General features: G+C 38.4%; 2 protein-coding genes across 7 annotated transcripts in view; one reads left to right on the top strand and one right to left on the bottom strand.

Annotated features, from left to right (window-relative positions):
- Positions 1 to 18173, top strand: part of Hdac4 (histone deacetylase 4) — a 101246-nt gene that overhangs the window by 13958 nt on the left and 69115 nt on the right. The window lies entirely within an intron of this gene.
- LOC145972068 (uncharacterized) lies at positions 4108 to 6742 on the bottom strand. The gene is made up of 4 exons (XM_083100289.1): positions 6298 to 6742; positions 5353 to 5631; positions 4377 to 4703; positions 4108 to 4301 (listed from the first exon to the last, which is right to left on the bottom strand). The coding sequence occupies exons 1-3, from the start codon at positions 6712 to 6714 to the stop codon at positions 4458 to 4460; spliced, it is 942 nt and encodes a 313-aa protein (XP_082956415.1). The 5' UTR covers positions 6715 to 6742; the 3' UTR covers positions 4108 to 4301; positions 4377 to 4457.

Below are 18173 nucleotides of genomic sequence, written 5' to 3'. Positions count from 1 at the left end.
AGTTAACATATTATATAGTGCATTCAATAAAATAAAATAAAAAATAAAATTACGTGGGACATTTTTTGCGGAAGTTATAAAATAAAAATTTAGTTCTCTTGTAGAAATTTTATAAATTTTTAAATTGCATAAATATGCTGAAGACTTTATGCTTCTTATAGACTATTTGATATGATAGAGCATGCAACAGTTTAATCTCTTTCGCAAAGTGTTGTTCGGAATGAACAAGTTTCTCACGCTCCTTCTCCTTCTCCGTGGATAAAAGAACGACGCGAGTTATCCTTTTACATCGTTTGATGTACATGTCCGAGGAGAAGAGTTCGATCTGAATAAACGGTTGGAAACGAGACTTTAATAGTTTCCACTCTGTTCTGGCCGCGACTCGTTCTCCTAGCCTATTAAACTAACTATGTAGACCAACTCGCATCAGCCATAAAATACCGGTTCACCGGTACATATGAAAGTAAACGTGGCGGTAGGTAAAGAAAAAGAGGAGAAAAAAATGGAGAAGGAAGAGGGAGAATTAAAGAGAGACGAAGAGGATAGCGTGATCCTCTATTTTGACGAGCGGCCTATGTTGACGCGTGGAAATGAGAGACGGCCGGATAATCGATCGGTTTCACGAAATTGTAGCGTTCATATAAGCTCCTAAGTGTCGACGAAGGTGTAATTGAAAGTGCCAAGATTTTCTTCGATCGTAGCTGACAACGCGACGTCCCGGAAGACTCATTTAAGATCGTTAAGTACACGCTCGGGCTAAATTTAATCGACAAGTAAATTCCTGAGAGCAAAACTTGGAATTACAGATAGAACACGATAGTCTTGCTTGGTCCAAGTATTTTGTCATATCCAAGAGAAAGACAGAGAGAAGGGGGGAGGGAGGGAGGGAAGGTATAAAGATGTAATTTCTGTTGCATTTATTTTAAATTTATGCATTGTTCTCTTTAATATACATATATTTTACCGTAGAACAAATTTATGAAATGTATGTGATATCTTGAATTTATCAAGAATTAATCAAGAATTTAATTTCGTGATTAAAATTTTTAAAATTTTAAATTCCTCAATTTATTAAATTTAATTAAATTCTTAAATTTTTCAATTTTTTTCTGCGACAATTTCAATAATTACAAGTGATCAGCAAACTTATTCGAATATTCATCTGCAAAGAGCATCTCTCAGATTCCACAATATTTAACGACCAAGTGTGATCCACATGCCAGTCCTTGAGAATTACGATAAATACGACTTTGCCCCTCGACGAGTTTACACGGAGTCTATTTAAACGGAAGACTATTTTAATTGGAGACTTAGCAGAATCGGGCTACTCTCTGAGCGTTGAATACGCGGGTTTCGACGTTTCGCGAGCGTATTTTCATCGCGGCCGCAACCATATGGCCATATTACCGAAAGTGCGAGGCTATTTCCGACCGGGATTCACTATTCTGAGAGCTCGACGTAAGTCTCTCTGGGTTTGAGTCTTGTGGGGGAGGAAGGGGTGTTTGGCAGCGCGTAAGAAATACCGCGAGATTTCGCAAAACCAGCTCCTCTCCTTAGATAACGATGTCCGCGTCCGCGTGACGTCAACGCGGAGGTTTCATTCAAAAGCAGATCCGCTTTTCATCTACGTGTATTTCGCGCTCATTTCTATATATTTATGTATCCGATGGAAGCGATGCTGCGATAGAAATACCTTCGTTTCTGCAAGTTTGCTTACAGGCGATTTATGTACGTTTGTAAGTAATAAAACCGCGCGCCTCTCTCTTTTATATAACATAATATATCCAAAAATATTTCTTTTATTAAATATAAATAAATAAGTTGGATATCTCATTTCCTTCAAATTTTTGCGCTTATTTTGAAGAGCTAATTTAAAAATTGTAATATTATAATGGATGTTATACATTATTAAAATATTCGATACAAATAGTAATATAAGACGCGTTAAAATTGATTTTGAAAAAAAGTCTGTCAAAAGAGATGGATTAGCTCATCATTATTATAGAGCTTTATACAAGATTGTTAAAGCTTTATACAAGATTATTACTAAAGGATTATTATTAAAAAATATAAAAATTTTAAAGGTCTTTATACATAAAGAGAAAAAGAGCGATCGAAGAATTTTTATATGACTTCTGATACAGTACAATTCGTGAAGAATCATTATTTCGTATTTAAAATTTCATAGCTCTTCTTTTAATACATTGAAATATTTTCGTTACTATTTAAAAATATAACTTGAACTACTGTTAATACACTTTATTCGCTCGATATATTTTATACGCTCGCAGTTTTCACTATTATCTCTTCAAACAGTATTATTTTGACATTCCTCTTTCGTACATCTTCCTCGTTGATTGTGTGTATTTTATTCATTTAAAACAGATCTCCCACCTCTCTTGAAATAAAACGCGACGCGTAGCAAGTTACATATGTCTGCACAATATTATTTTCCCGTAAGAATAAAACATTATCTATGCATCGATCGAAAACATATTATTTGCAATGCACGATACGATCAATATGGAAATCACTCAATTTATTGATAAAAATCTTGTTGTAGAGGGGGGAGAGAGGAAGAAAAATCTTACTATTAATTTGATCAGCAAACGTCATTTTGCTCCCCAAAAAAATAAATTATGCAATAGTGTGATTTCCTTATACAAGATATATTTGACATCGGGTCATCTGATCGATATAATATATGGCATTCCTCTATAATTAATTTTTGCTAAATTCAACATGTTATTTCACCTGCCTCAACCTCTTGTTATACAAGAAATCGTTTATGTTAATTTTTTTCCGGCGCGGATCGACTGCAAATGGCCGGATTATTAGTCGGATTCCGTAGTCGCATGTGTGTAATATCGCGCTTTCATCTCGCCCGATGTATTTACGTCGTGCGAGAAGTTATTCTCGCCGAAATTACGTTAGCTTCCATTCGGGTTTCGCTCCTGCTCGCGCGATACATCGACATCGCGTCGGTCCCCCGCCGATATATAGTAAATCCCCGGAGGATTGATGATATTTCGAGACATCTGTCGCGCATCGTGCCGTTTCTCCCTCGATTTCCCCCCCTCACTCCCTCACTATCGCCTCCGGAGATGCATTCAAAAACGGTCCCGTCCTGAGTTGGATAATCTCGACATCGCTCGGCGCGTCTTGGCGACGTCAATGCGGAGGTTTCATTCATCGTTCCGTATATTTTCGATTCGTCCTGCGTCCCTCCCCTCTCACCCTCTCCGTCGCCCCGATTTTCTCCTCTACCCGCGGGCCTCACTTGTTGCTGCACTGACGCATCATCTCCTATATATAGCCCTTGTCGAAACGCCCGATATTATTTTCGACATTCTATTTTGCCGCCGTCGATCATCGGATCGAGAAGCGACCGAAGAAAAGGAAAGAGAGAGCGAGAGAGGGAGACGAAAAAAAGAGCGTGCGGCAACGTAGTTGTATACGCGGTGGTCTAAAAATAGATGGTGAGGTGTGGCGTGGAGGCGGAAAGGCGCGGGGTGTTATTACGGATGAAATAGATGGATTCGCGAAGCGACCACTGGTCATTCCGGAGTTAACGACTCGTGTGAGAGACGACGTTAATGTTTGTTGCCCGCGCGCGCGAGCTCCTATTTTTAGACGACCCGATCGGCAACTATACGGGCACCGTCAAGGCCGCGCATTGCGAAATGCGATTATCGATGCTATGCCGCGTTGCTGTTGCAGTCAGTCGCTGGATCATCCGCGTTCTTTGTGTGACGTCGACTTTGCACGTGTACCATTCCGGTCCGCGTCGACTTTAAGCGGAGAGACGTAGGATTCGTCCGAAGCCGTTGGTGTATTTATAAACTGTATTTTTATATACACACGTACACACTGATGCAACTTTGTTCAATCCACGCGAGCGTGTGCTCGGTTCTAAATAAGGATTACTACCATCGCGTCGAGTCGAGTTAAAATTTGCCTCTCGATACACGGCAAAATTAAATTTAACGTTGCCTTCTTAAATCGAATTACAAGCTGTTCTAGAAAAATAATTTGCAACACTTTCTCTTTTTATAAAATTAAAACTTGTACCCAACATTTTTTTTCCGCTGATTTTTATTTCATAGAGACTTCATATTTTTGTAAGATTTTTAAAGAATTTTTAGTATTTACAATTAAAACTACTATTCCTCGCATTTACTAGTTATATGTGTACAAGTATAAATTACTGAAGAGATGTTTTTAAAACTATATCTGTTTTACGTTTTTTCATTACGATCCTTGTCATCTTTTTATCAGTTAAATATTTGAGCAATTTGAATCTAAGAAGGATTATATCGTTATTAATTAATTTCAAATCTTTATGCGGATGAAATATTCGAGATGATTTTACTTACCTATTCCTCTTTTTTCAATATCAGTAAATAATTTTCCTTATTTGGAGATTCGAACTAAATATCTATTGTCTAGAATATTTCTTAATATTTTCCCTTGGGTATGTATGCGATTTGTCTGCTTCTCAATATCGACCAAGTGTACCTCATATAGTGACCAATCGAAGCCAACATTATAAGACAGATTCCTATTACCTTGATGATCATCTGCTTGCGTGTGTCAAAATTTTGCGAAGAAGTCCAGCTTAAAAATTCAACTAGGTCTTTTGCCATCTGTGACGTCGTTGCCGGGGTACCATCGTCATACTCCACTGCTCCTTCGATTAGCATCTGAACATGATTCTATGTTATAATATATCGTAACACAACTATCGAAGAGAACATTAGAGCGCGCATTAAAATTCTATCTAAAAAAGTTAATTATTAAAATAGATATTAATAACGTATAAATGCATGAATAATGTCTCTCTCAATAAGACAGAATCTTGCATAATGATTATATTTAACATTATTTTAAATGTATAATGAAAATAATTTAGTAGACATTTATTATTCTAAATATTATGTCATATACTGTAAATATATTATGTCATGTACCGGATCATATTATCATATCTTATTTTTCTTTAATTTGTAATTATCCGTCTTTTCAACTATTTCTCTCTTTCTCTCTTTGATTTTAATCTGATCTTTAGCGAAAGAAAAAGATATATTCGAAATTATTAAAATCTAGAAATTTTCAAATATTAAAATTTAATGAAATATAAATATGTTTTATTCCAAATAAAATTTCATGTATAATTTTAATCTAAAAATAGATCACAAAAAATAAACATATAAATTTATTATTAAAGATTGCGGAAATAATAGCGACGATCAAACTTTGTTATATTAAATTGATTGAGAGTTTTATAAATGTAATAAAAACAATAAGAATTTTTTTCGGACTCTGTATAAAAAAGCACGCAATAATATTTACCTGTGCCATCCCGATTACATTTCCTGGAAAATAGGCATTGAAATATTGCTGGTCGGTCAAAGATACACCTGCAGGCGGCTCCATCCATCCCGTGAGGAACGAAAACAAATAATTCCTACCGTTCCATTTACCGAAAATAATGTAGGTCAGATCCGGTGGATACGCACCGAAATTGGCCGCTCTGGCCGCTTCATCGTTCGAAAAAGGAAGTGGCAATAAGTCGGACAATTTTCCAGGTCTCGTATAATAGTTTCCCTCTTCGTCCGGTCCATCTTCAATCTGTATAATTTGATATAATTATATTTGATATATATCATTCAATAAAATTAGAAATCTCTGGAGAAATTTAATTTAACATCATTTTATATCAAAGACGATAAATATAAGAATTTCATTTGAAGATATGTATAGAAATTATTAATTTATTGATTAATTTTGTTGAATGATTTTGTACTATATTAAACTGATATATATAAAATATTACAGTAGCTTATATAAAATCGAGATAAAATGGAAATTATTGAAAATTATTTTTAAATTTCAAAACGTGTTCTTTCAGAAGTATATTATTTATATTCTTTTTTTTATCAATATAACAAGCTACAAGAGAATTTATTTTTATATATACTGCTCTCTATTCTTTTTTTTTTTGCTTCATTATTATTAAATCTCCGAGAGTTTCTTGAAACATTTATTTAATAAATAATCGAATACTTCGCAAATACTGGTAATACCAGACGGAAACGTGTATCTCGCAAAGTACTAGTTAATCTCATTTTTGCGTGGACGGGGTAGGTTTCTGGCAAGCCAGCTTTTAATTGAATTATGCATCATCGTATCAAGTTCGAAGTCAATTACGAGAGGACTGCGAGGAGGTGGCAAAGAAGCTGCCTACGTCGAAGATACGGATCCGACGCGCGAAATAAATTCAGGCCTACCATCTACCTCGTACTCGGCGGCGATGGCCTTGATCTCGTCCGCCGTATGTGACACGTCGATCAAATCCATGAATCGTACGTAGCGCAGGCTGTGGCACGTGTAACACGCGCTCCTGTAGACCTGCCAGCCCCGTCGCACGGCCGAATGGTCCAGGGACGTAAAAAAGCCTTCAAAGTCCCAGGGATAGCTGGGCAGGCGAGCGACCGGCTGCTCGGCTCGGACCGATCGGTCCAGGAAGTATAAAAATGCACCGCAGGTGGCACCCACGCCCACAAGTACACCCAGACTGTTCTTCAGGATCCCCTTCCATCCACGCGACCTTCTAATATCGTTGCACCACGTGTAAACTCGACCAGATTGTTGTCTACTAGAGTCGCGTTTCGCTCGTAATGGAAAGTAATTTCTCGTCAAGAGCGTAGCCATTTTTTTTTCCAGAACGACAGTCTTTCGAGAGACAATCGATGCAACGAGTTGAAGATCTGCAGATTTATAGGATGTTCACATAATACGTAGAAAGTAGCTATCTCTCTCGCGCTGAATGCGAACGATGAGTTATATTAAATTAGTTTACTTGACACTATTTGTATTCTTGAATTCATTAAATTTTTTTCGTTCTATTCTTTTGCTCTGAAAAATTGATATCGGAAAAATATTCTAAAGCATAAATTACTAATAGATAGAAAATATAAAAATGCACAAATTTTTCATCGGAAATAATTTGCGAAGAAATTGAATATAAATTACTACTGGTTTCATGTAATGATTGCGTCGTGATGAGGGTTTCTTCATGGTAATGGTATTAAAAAAGAATAATAATTTCACGATAATTAATATTCCACTTTCCTTTTCCAAATAATAAATTTTTAGAATCGATAAAATGTCAAGTTGGCGAGTAAATATAAGTCGATAGGGAAAGATTGTCTCGCACATCCATCAATTTATGGCATGTCAGATTACACCCACTATACAGCCGAGTACAGAGTGCATATGCCGAGAAAGAGAGGATGTTGCAACGGTCTATAATTAGAGATATTCGCGTCCCAGTATCGTAAATACTCGGCTTGGCTAACGTTTCGAGTGGCACCCTGGTTCAAGAGGCTACCTACGAGTAAAAAGGCATCGGATCCGCTTCGTGCCATTTTCGAAAACTCACGCGTAGGCAGCCATTTAGACAAGATGCACTCGACTTTTCTCGAGTGGATTCAACAAAGACCAGGTCTTCGATACTTACTCAAGAATCAGATCCGATTGAGAGTCGATTTAATACGAGTCTCGATAAATATTTATCTGTCATACGTTTATTTATATAACTTTTTCATCGTATAAAAAAGTTACTACGTGACATTTTTACTGAATTATCATAATCTTATCGAGATCAGATTCTGCTTGTAAGTGATATACAATTTTAGATGTACTTGAGAGATAGAAGGTCAAGAAAATTCGAGTTTATTTTGTTATATTTCAACATTAACTTGCAAGTAATGCTACTATATTTACACAATGCACTAGTATCTAATCACGCTCTTCAATATCATGCAACGACAAGATGCATTCAATGTTGACATTGCGTCGTTCGTTTCACGACTGTTACTTATGTAAATTCGATCATGCGAAGCCAATTGACAGTTTCTGTTGATAATACACGGTTTTACGACGCATCGGGAACACAAAGTCGCAGAGTCAATCGAGGTGATCGGATCGAGTCAATTTGGATATCGTTTGTCAAGATCAAAGTCACTGCATGCGAGACTCGTCGGTCGCATAAAAACATCATGATTCACGTCTCCGATGTTATGTCGAAAAAAAATTGACATTTCCTGCCGTTACTGACATTGCCAGGTTCAGGTGCGCGAATTCTCAAAGTAGGGGAAAAAGGAGAAGGTAAAAATGACAGAGAGGGAGAGAGAGAGACAAGCGCATATTATTGTCGCCTATCATATTATCGTGCAATTACGTTACACAACGGCGTTACACAACGACGTTTTACAATAAAGGCAGAAACCGGGTGTATTTCCGCACCGCGTTATAAATAAACCACTCGGTTATGCTTGGCATTATGCATGCGCATATTGGCGCGTGGTTATGTCGCGCGTTACGCCCGCGCGCGTGTGTTTGTGCACGCGTGCCCGCGCATGTCGTACGCACCGACGATGCGGCGTAATGGCGAATGGCGGACGCGGCCGAAGGCGCATCCTCGCTGTCTCGAGAACGATCGCCAAACACCTTTCCGCGGCTCGTATATGCATACTTATTATACGGCGCGAGAAGAGGGATTTTAGGCCGTCGCGTTTTACAATTGTCTATGCCACGCAATTAATTCTCCGTTAACGTTCCCGAGGCTGTTTTTCGCGCTTACGCCGCTCCTCAAACGCACCTCTGTCTTTCTCTCGCGTACCTTTCCGCCTCCTAAGATTTTTTCCTCGGCTTTAATTAATATCTTTTTTTTGCTCCTTTGCTATGATTCTTGCGCGTTTGCGAGATGCCGGTGCGGATACCTTGAACGGACTATTTTCGCGACTCTCACGTGAACGAAGGTTTATTTGGAGATTATTTTTACTAATAGTTAATTTTTTTCAACAATGTTTTTTCTTTTAAATTTATACCATCAGATGGCGCGACGTGTTCATTATAACATATTTTACATCTTTTTTCGATGAAGAAAAGAAATGTTTATTCAAGCTGTTTTAAAAATAAATCCTTTATTTTCCTTTCAGAGAAAAGAAAATAACGCTATTTATCGACGGAATATATTAATAGGACAATTTCCTGCCATATCTTTATCTTTTTTTTATTTTCTTATATTAATTAAACTTATCTATAGAGATTCGTAATTCGTAATTTGCGATAGAAATATAAAAAGGTAGCGTACACGATACATTGCACCGAATTAACATTAGGCCACAGGGTGATTAAGTTTAAGGGATTCCGCTCCCGATTCGATTTCCCATCCAGTTCGTCGCATCGGTCACTCAGCGTTAACGAATAATCGTCGGGCCAAAGTTAGGCGGCCCGGTGCATAATTAATCCCCTCGTTCCTTTCCAGAAGCGGCCCGGCCAAGAAGGCGACCGGCGGTTGATCGAAAATCGATGCCTCGCCGAATATTCGTCGCGGCCATCCCGGCGAGGATCGTTTATTTTCTAGGTCTGAGCGCATCGACGCGAAAGAAAGATACGTTCGAAAATCACCATGCCGCATCGTCTTGCATAATTTATACACCCGGGGTATAGATAGATAATATAGTATCGTGGTCTCGCGACGCGACGGTCAATACACTGTTGAATAATTTACGTATGGTCGCGTTTTCCCCATTTATTTTCTCGCGGGGCATTTTCGCTCGCGGTAAAGAAGAAGAGGATCGCGGTGGATGGTTCCCAAAAAAAAAAGATGCAAGCATTGAAATCGTCACCGCGAATCGTACGCGCTTAACAATTGTTAAGTCGCGATAATTCCGGGCTTAAAAGCCGGTTGAAAGCGTTTTTCGCGGAGGCAGGAAACCGAGGAAGGGGTGAAATTATCGCGACACCTCGAGACCGAGCGCGATTCATTATTAATCGTTTGCCGAAGCCGTGCGGTTGAGTTGGTTTCGCGAGATTTAATTCCATCCAACCTCGCGGGAGTTCGATAGATTAGTTTGCCGATCGAGTTTCGCTACCCTCCCCGCTCTCTATAACGTCGTCTTCTTTGTCCTGTCTTGAGACAAGAGAAGAGTCCTTTGTATCTTCGAGCTGGCTCAACGGAACGCGCCATAATTTTCGCGGTTGGAATAGAACTCTGGCTTCGTCGTCTTCGTTGCCGGCTACAAATATATTTCGTATAATAATAATAACGATCCGTGTGCCGTTACTCGTCTAATAATAGATAGGATAGTATCGATCGACACCGCGACCAAAGACGATATCTTGCCCCGTTCCCTGCCCCTCCCTCCCTTTCCCAACCGCCATCTCTCCCATTCTCGCCGCGTAATCTCGACTATTCGCGTCCGACGCGCAGCCCGGGATTTTACAGACGCGATTAATTATTTCCTTACAGACGGCGATTATCGGAATTCTCTTTCCTCGGGAATGCACCCTGTCTTGATTTCAGATTGTCTACTCGCGGCGACTCGCGTTGTCTGTATTTTGTAATTTTATTATTTATTGAAAAGTTCGGCGAGTAAAAACAATCGTTTACTTAATGAATGAAAATTAAGAATTATTCAGTTTGACAGTTACTTATTATTTTATCTCTCTCTATTTGAAGTAATTTAATTATTATTTGTTCGTATTTTTTTTCGCGAAATGTAAGTAATATTCATTTGAAGAATGCACGACAGTTAAATATATTTTTCTCTACCTTGAACGTATTATGAATAAATGATAATTTTTTTGTCGACGACTGTCAATCTTTTCGAAAAAAAAGAACAAGGAAAAATGGGCAACATTTTTACGAAATAAATTTGTTTTTTTATCAGATAATAATAGGCTATTACGCGTATTTTTCCTTATGACTCTTTTTTTTCATTTTTTTATATGCTCTTCTCGCTATATGATCGTTTTTTGTGAAGAATTGATTCTCTTCCTCTCTCTCTCTCTCTTTCCTGAATTAATTCAGGCGAATAACTTGTAATTCCGAAATAACGCGGCGGCTATAAAAACGGATCAATTCGTCCTCGAGCGGAGCTCGTATCGCGCGACATCTTTATCGGCCGACTGGCTTATCGAGCCTGTTCTACTTACATCTTTTTATTCGCGGTTAGATTATTCTTAATGAACGTGGCGCTAAAAATAGCAGGGCGAGCTCTCGACGGTCGTCCCGCGAGAAATCGTCGCCCGTCGATGGTTGGATGGATGGATGGATGGATGGCAAAATCCATCCGCCCTTATCGGCTGCGGTGTGAGCGGTGTTCACGATAACGCTATTTATAACGTTCCTCTGTACGAGACGGTGTCGTAGGAAACACATCGTAAAGATCGACCGCGCCACGAAACCACCGTTGCACTTTGTACTCGAACTATTAAACACGCTGCTCTCTCCGTTCTTGCGCAGTGAGCTAGATGATTATTATACAGTAACGTAATTATAGGAGATTAAATATAATTATACGTTTAATATAATTAATCGACTTGAAATTTTATTCGTATTTTTTTTAGATTTTTTTTATGATTTTTTTTATGATTTATAAATCGTAATGATTGTCGATTAAAAATCTTCGAATCAATCTTTTTGAATCAATTAATTAAAATCTGGGAATTTCAAGTGATTTAAATTGATTGAAAAATACGAATAAAATATATATATATATATTTTTAGAATTTATGTTTCCAATAAAATCGATTCTAAATTGATTAGTTAATTTTGTAATTACAGGGAAGAGCGACGAGAGTTTATAGTCATTCTACATCGCGTCAAAATAATTATCGCTATATAAAATATAATCAATAGTTAAATTATGGCAATATTCTAAATTAATACCGATACAGATATTTGCCACAATTAATTAATAATATTATTTATATAAATTCGATCGACCGTCATATATTCTTATATTCCGCGCGGGATAAAATAGTGATTTGATTTGATTATATTTTTATACTCTCGAGTAAAGTATACGAGCTGTTAATTGCCAGCGGAACGTTGTCGCTTTCGGCCCCGCGCAATATCGCTCTCTTGTCGGACGTGCAATTTATTGGCCCCTAATGGAGCCTTCGCGCGCGCGTTACCGGCTCGTATATTTAGCGCGGCTATAACGATCGACGGGGAGACACAAAGTCAGCTGTGCGACTGCTACGAAAGTGCGTGCTCGTGTGTAAGCGCGTGTACAGGTAGCCCAGGAAACAAATGTGCCCTCTCGCTCACGTGTTCGCGTCGACCATGCATACATGTTGCGTGCAAACTTCTCGGGGCTACGAATCGTTCCCGCAAGAGCAACAAAAAGAGAACGATAGAGACAGAGACAAAGAGAAATAGGAATATAGAGCGATATTTCATGTCGTTGCAACGCGACGTGCTATTTTCCGTTCCGTTTCCCAAGAGAGCGGTGCAGAAGGAATGAAATGTCGCAAAACGAGACGATTCGATCGATGATGCGCGCTTAGCATCGCTCCGAAACCGATGTCTGTGTTGTCCCGCGATGGGATATAAATAAATCTCTCAAATAGGGCCGCGATTCCGAAAATTTTAAACCGCGTAAGCGAAAAATGTACGCGGTGTCCGTCTGAAAACTCCCGATACAGCCATTGAAGTGAAGTGGTGAAAAACTTGAAACGGCACGATTGATCATCCGGAATATATACGATCGCTCTGTATATTACGCTATGAAAAATAGATGTGGTTATACTTTATTCGAAACCGATGAAGGATATCCTTAATCCTTTTCGATTTTACGTCGAGACCGATTTAATGTAGCATTTTGCAGCGATCCTTCGCACAGTTGTTCGAACAAAGCAAAATATACGATAATTTTCATAACGTTTAAAACGTTTCTTAAACAACAAAATTGATTATTACGCTACGATAATATTTGACGCGAGATACATTGGCTTATTAAATCGACAGCGAAAGCGAAATTAATTCCGCTCCGCGAAAGGTCAACAATCGAGAGCTAAGATAAATATTCAGCGAGTTAATCTCGTAAGCCGCGCTAAATTAACAAACAGTACTTGCCACGATATGAAATAAAACCTAACTCTTTTTAATTATTTAATAATTCAATGCAAATGCCCACATTTAGATAACAATCATCTTGTACCTTTGACTTCATTCTTGCGCCATATCAAGCGCTCGAGTGTACGTTAAACGCGAACTAATAAATTGGGAGTGAAGTGTTTCACTCACCACCCCCTTCCTTCCCTCCTATCCTCCCTCCCTCTCTCCACCCCCTCGGCCCGCGATGGCTGTATGTAGTGTTCCCATAGCAGCATTGACCGCTTCTATTTATATAACACTCTTGTACCTTCATCGCGCCCCCGCGCGCGCGCGCACCGTCTTCGCGCTTCCCATCCACCCCGCCATTCGACCCTTGTCCTGCACGCGCTAGCGTACCCGCGTGGACGTACGGAAATATATACAGGTAGAGAAGAGCTACTTTTGCGTAAGTGTGTGTGTGTGTGTGTGTGCACGCGCATGTATACGACACGCATACGAACTCGTACACGTGGGCGGATTATTCGCGAGGAAACATCGACTTACCTAGATTCGAGCGGCGCGCTCATCGATTCCCATCGATTCGCCCTAACCATGCGAAAAGAAAAGCCGTTTCAGGGTGGAAGAGGGACGAGAGGATGAGGAGAGAGAGCTATTTTCAGCCATCTTCGTTACGAAACGAGCGCGCATTCTTCGCTGAAACTTTTTGCACGAATAATAACGGGCGGAATTCGAATCCCCCAAAGGTGGATCGTTCGATCGTTATCCATTTGTTAGAAATATATTTTCGAGAAATGGGAAGAGAACGATGCGCTGCTCACATGTCGCAGACGAATTTTCAATGCAGACAGAAGATATTAATAAGAGATACAAGGCGAAATTAGTCTGCGTGTGTATTTGTGTTTTAACTTGGTTATCATTAATATTAAGCGCGACACATATCTATTCAATTATGTCTGTAAATAAAAGCGACTTATCGACTCTACAAACTCCTTTGGTTATTTTCAGTCGCATAACGACGGTAACTTTTTTTTACGACGGATAAACTCTTGATTATCGGCAAAGTCTGGTCGAACACTATTAATAAAACAAGCGAACGCGTGCAACTGTCTTTGTACTATTTTTTAATAAACGATAAGTTCCCCGCCAAATATAGCAGGCCGTCGTAAAGAAAGGAATAATTTTATTCGGATATTCTAGGATGCGAGATATATTATATTACTCGACCTTGATTTATGTGTGATAACCAATCATTTTTATCGTATACATATATATTCTCATATAGCTTGTATTTATATTTGTATTCAATTTTGCCAACAACTCATTTAATTAGCTTGCCTAAATGTAATTTTCGTTAATGTTAACAAAATTCGAGAAATTTTCAGAGTTATATTCTGGGAATTCGAATATAACCGTATGCGTAATAATTTAATGCTGAAGAGATTAAATTATTCCGTCTTCTGATACGGATCGATAAATCGAAATATGTCGAATCAATTGATTTAAAAAAAATTTCTTCTTTAAACATTAACGAACCATTCTTAAATTAATGTCTTACGTAGAAAATAATACACACTACGTATGAAATAATTTCTGAATGAAATATTTTCTAATTTTGTGTTTAAGTGACTTTATATTTTTCCTAAATTAATAAATTTGATTTTGCGTTTCCCTAGAAGTCACCAACTTTCTCTAATAAACTTTCGCAATTTGCTAATTTTAAATGAGATGACGAAAAAGTAAGGGATAGGGATTGGCATTTTTTATTTATGACTCGAAGACGAATGGTAACTGCAGATTCTTAAGTAACTTTGAATCTCGAGTGATTTATGCGCAAGCGTTACCAAGTTATTAGAGGACTTCAGCCACTATCTTTTTCTCATCTCCTTCAACAATCTCTCTCTTAAAAATATTTGAATTGATAAGTGTCGCTGAATAAAATTATCCCGCGAGATTTTTTCACGCTCGAGATTAATGAAATTTCCATGTAGATATGCCTCTAAGGAAACTCAACCGAGTGGAAATGCAAGCGAGGTGGAATTTCGTTAGGCAAGCGTGCTTAGACTTGCGCAGAGATTAGATCGCGAAAGGACGCCCTTTCTACGACGACGGGTGTAGGAAGGTCAAGGTCTCTCGATGATGGATTAACGCGTACACGCGTCGCACGCGATTTAGAAACTACCGGGATGCACGCTGCACATGGCGCGAGCAATTTTCCCGCTGCATGCGAAAAAAATGGCTCTCTCGAAAGTTAATCTTCGGAAATGGAGCTGAGAGTCGTTTGTCTCTTTTATTTCTCTTGTCTCTTTCACGCGCGCGCAAATTAATTGCAATCTTGATTATATGATTTTTTCCTTGAATTTAGACACGATTCCATCCAGCTACGATCTTTATGTGTCTGCTCATTTCGCGTTAGAAGTAGGATGACGATTAAGTCTAATGATGTATGGCAAATATATTTTGTTAAAAGCTAATGCATCAATCCGCGAACTTTTTTCACGTGATATTTCTTCTTGTTGGATAACAATAAGAATTGCGACAGTATGGTATGGTAACAGCAGTCGTACTTTCTGTACAATCATTTATGGAAGAAGTAAGTTTTCTTTGAAAAGTGGGTCGGATACAAATACACGGTGCTCGCGTAACGTTTGGTAAGAAAAGAACGAGAGTAATCCTGATAGAAAAATCAATCGAGCGCTTATATTTCCCAGTGAGGCATCTTTGATTCCTTTTTATAGAATTATCCTTTTCTTCACGTTTTACGTGGAGACGCGCGAAAACAAGCTGTCGAATAATTTTGTCAATTGCAAAACTTTAAATCAATTTAATTCCACAAAAATGCAACAAAACTTTTAAGATTCAGATTTTTGACATTTTGTGTTGACATAAATGTATAAATATGTATTCATTTCTAATTATTTTGTCAAAATAAGGAAAATGCAATGAAATACTTCAATATTGATGAAAAATTCATGCATACCTATTTTACTAATAAAATCATATTAAAATAATATTTGATTTGGTTATCACATAAAATATTTACACTTATATTAATTGAAAATAACAAACACGTATAATTACAGAAATGTAATTATTGTTATTATTATTATTAAATAATCTTCTTTGAGAGATCGAGATACAGATTGATAGATTAATATTCCTGGCATGTATGTTTGAAAATAATTTAAAAAAGAAAAATTATATTATTTGAAACATTGATATTATATTATATTATTTGAAACATAGATGACAATATGATTGCATGTCCGTGATGTCACGTGACAGAAGGCATCGCGAGCGATATGTACGGACGGATCGACGCGTTATTCGGGCGAGTCGCTAGCCTCGAATATTCGGAGCATCGGCACGAGTTACACGAACGGCGTGCTCCCTCGGCGTATTCGGGGTGGGATTAGCGAATTTGCCGCATACCACACGCGCATGCACACAATCGACCGTACACATTGGCGTTAATACCGACGCGACCGTCGAGGTGCACACAAAATAGCGGCCGCGCGTTTATTTTCGTCGACACCATTTATTTTCGCCCTCTCTCACGCCTCACGGCACAAGCCGTTCTCTCTTTTCCTCCCTCTCTCTCTCTCTCTCCTTTCGATGATGTTTCCTAACAAAATGCCGAATATACCGCCACTTGTCGAAATTTCACGTCGACTCGTTTCCAGTCGTCAATAATTAACTTAGACCGGCGGTATACAACAAATATTTATTAGAGAAATGTTGTAAAAAATCGATGAAATGAAAACAGAACTGAAATGATTAATTCTAAATCTATCTATTTTTCGTACACATGTTTTGAGAGCCTTCTGTCTTTGAGATTCTTTCTGTATCGTTTTAATTTCAATTTTTTCACATTAAATTTCACATTACGTTTCACATTATTAAATATATTTTTATTATTATCATTCACATTATTAAATTTATTTTTTATAGAAAATTATAAGAACATTATTAAATATGTTTTTACATAGAATATTATAAGAATATTAACAAGAATTATCGAGATAAAAAAATTTTAATCAGCACAAGTATTCTTCCGCTTTATTAATGTATTATACATCATGCTGTCAGTTTAGGATTAAAGCATCTTTTCGGCCGATTTTTAGCGTTAATTCGCGCGCACAAAGAGTACAATAACGCGATGAGGACACGTTACGTCACACAAAGGCCTCGAGGGGGATGGACGGGAGAGGAGACGATGGCTAAACGAACGAGCGAGCGAGGGAGAACAGAGGGCGAAGGAGGATCCATATAGTTGAAATCTATTCAAGACTCAGCTTTGGTAGTCTGCCAATTCTATTTTCTCGAGCGAAGGCGGGTTCGCATTGTGCCCGCGCTAATTTTATTACAGGCTACCGCGCTGCGTTCATGTGTGGGTGGTAATGGTAATGGTAGTGCCGCTGCTTCCACTACCGCTCGTTCGTTGCTGGTTCCGTCCATTTCTTCGTCTTCGAGAAAATATACGCGAGAAAGTCAGCATCATCCTTCGGTGGCGATATCGATATCTTTTCATGTGTTGTAATAAGTTTGATATTTTTTTAATAAATTACTATCATTCGCGATGAACCGAGAACATTTTATTGACACTAATGGCACCCAAAAGTCTCATAAGACGGAGTTATTCGTTACTTGTAGCGCGACAGATAAAAAATTTCAAGGTGAAAGAGATAACGGATTACATCGACTGAAAATATATCGTAAATAATTTAATCGCTATATTTTGTAGATATCTGTAATCATGCAGAGCTTCTTCCATGCGGGAAGTCATTGAAGTGATATATACCCGTGAGAATTATTTCCAATGTGCAATTGCTCGTGACATTAAGAGTTATCGCTAGATGCGCGCTCGTAAAAATTTGAATTCACGGCGAAAGCGCAGCCTGAAAAACACGCCGATCGATCGCGCACGTGAAACGGTTCTATTTTCGTCCGTTGCTGCACCGACCAATGTTGTCATCGATTACTCATCCCGCGTTGCTCTTTGCTGCATTTTTCATCGACGCTCGCATAAAATGCTTTCAATACGCGATGAAAAATATAGGCATCGCCATATCTCTTTCCTCTCCCCCGCTCCCCCCCCCCCCGTTTAATGCAATTCATAGTGAAATTGTACCTCTAAATCTTACCCAAGTGGGGCATTTCAATAAATTTAACTCTTGTCGAGATAGCAATGAAATATTTTTAAACTGTGAGATACTTCAGCGTGATGGCGCCGGACATTTATTACCCCTTTATGCGGTGA

The sequence above is a fragment of the Camponotus vicinus genome, unplaced genomic scaffold (assembly GCF_025532165.1).
Source record: "Camponotus vicinus isolate PSW18456_S1 unplaced genomic scaffold, iyCamVici1.0 SCAF_5, whole genome shotgun sequence".
Lineage (NCBI taxonomy): Eukaryota > Metazoa > Arthropoda > Insecta > Hymenoptera > Formicidae > Camponotus > Camponotus vicinus.
The sequence above is the reverse complement of the archived record's forward strand: the minus strand, read 5'-3'. Positions and strand labels throughout refer to the sequence as shown.

Excerpts from the sequence above, each read along its gene's own strand:
- LOC145972068 (XM_083100289.1), bottom strand. The coding sequence starts at position 6,714 with ATGGCTACGCTCTTGACGAGAAATTACTTTCCATTACGAGCGAAACGC. Across the intron at positions 5,632-6,297 it reads CCATCGCCGCCGAGTACGAG|ATTGAAGATGGACCGGACGA; the intron begins GTAGATGGTAGG and ends CAAATTATACAG. Across the intron at positions 4,704-5,352 it reads ATGTAATCGGGATGGCACAG|ATGCTAATCGAAGGAGCAGT; the intron begins GTAAATATTATT and ends AATCATGTTCAG.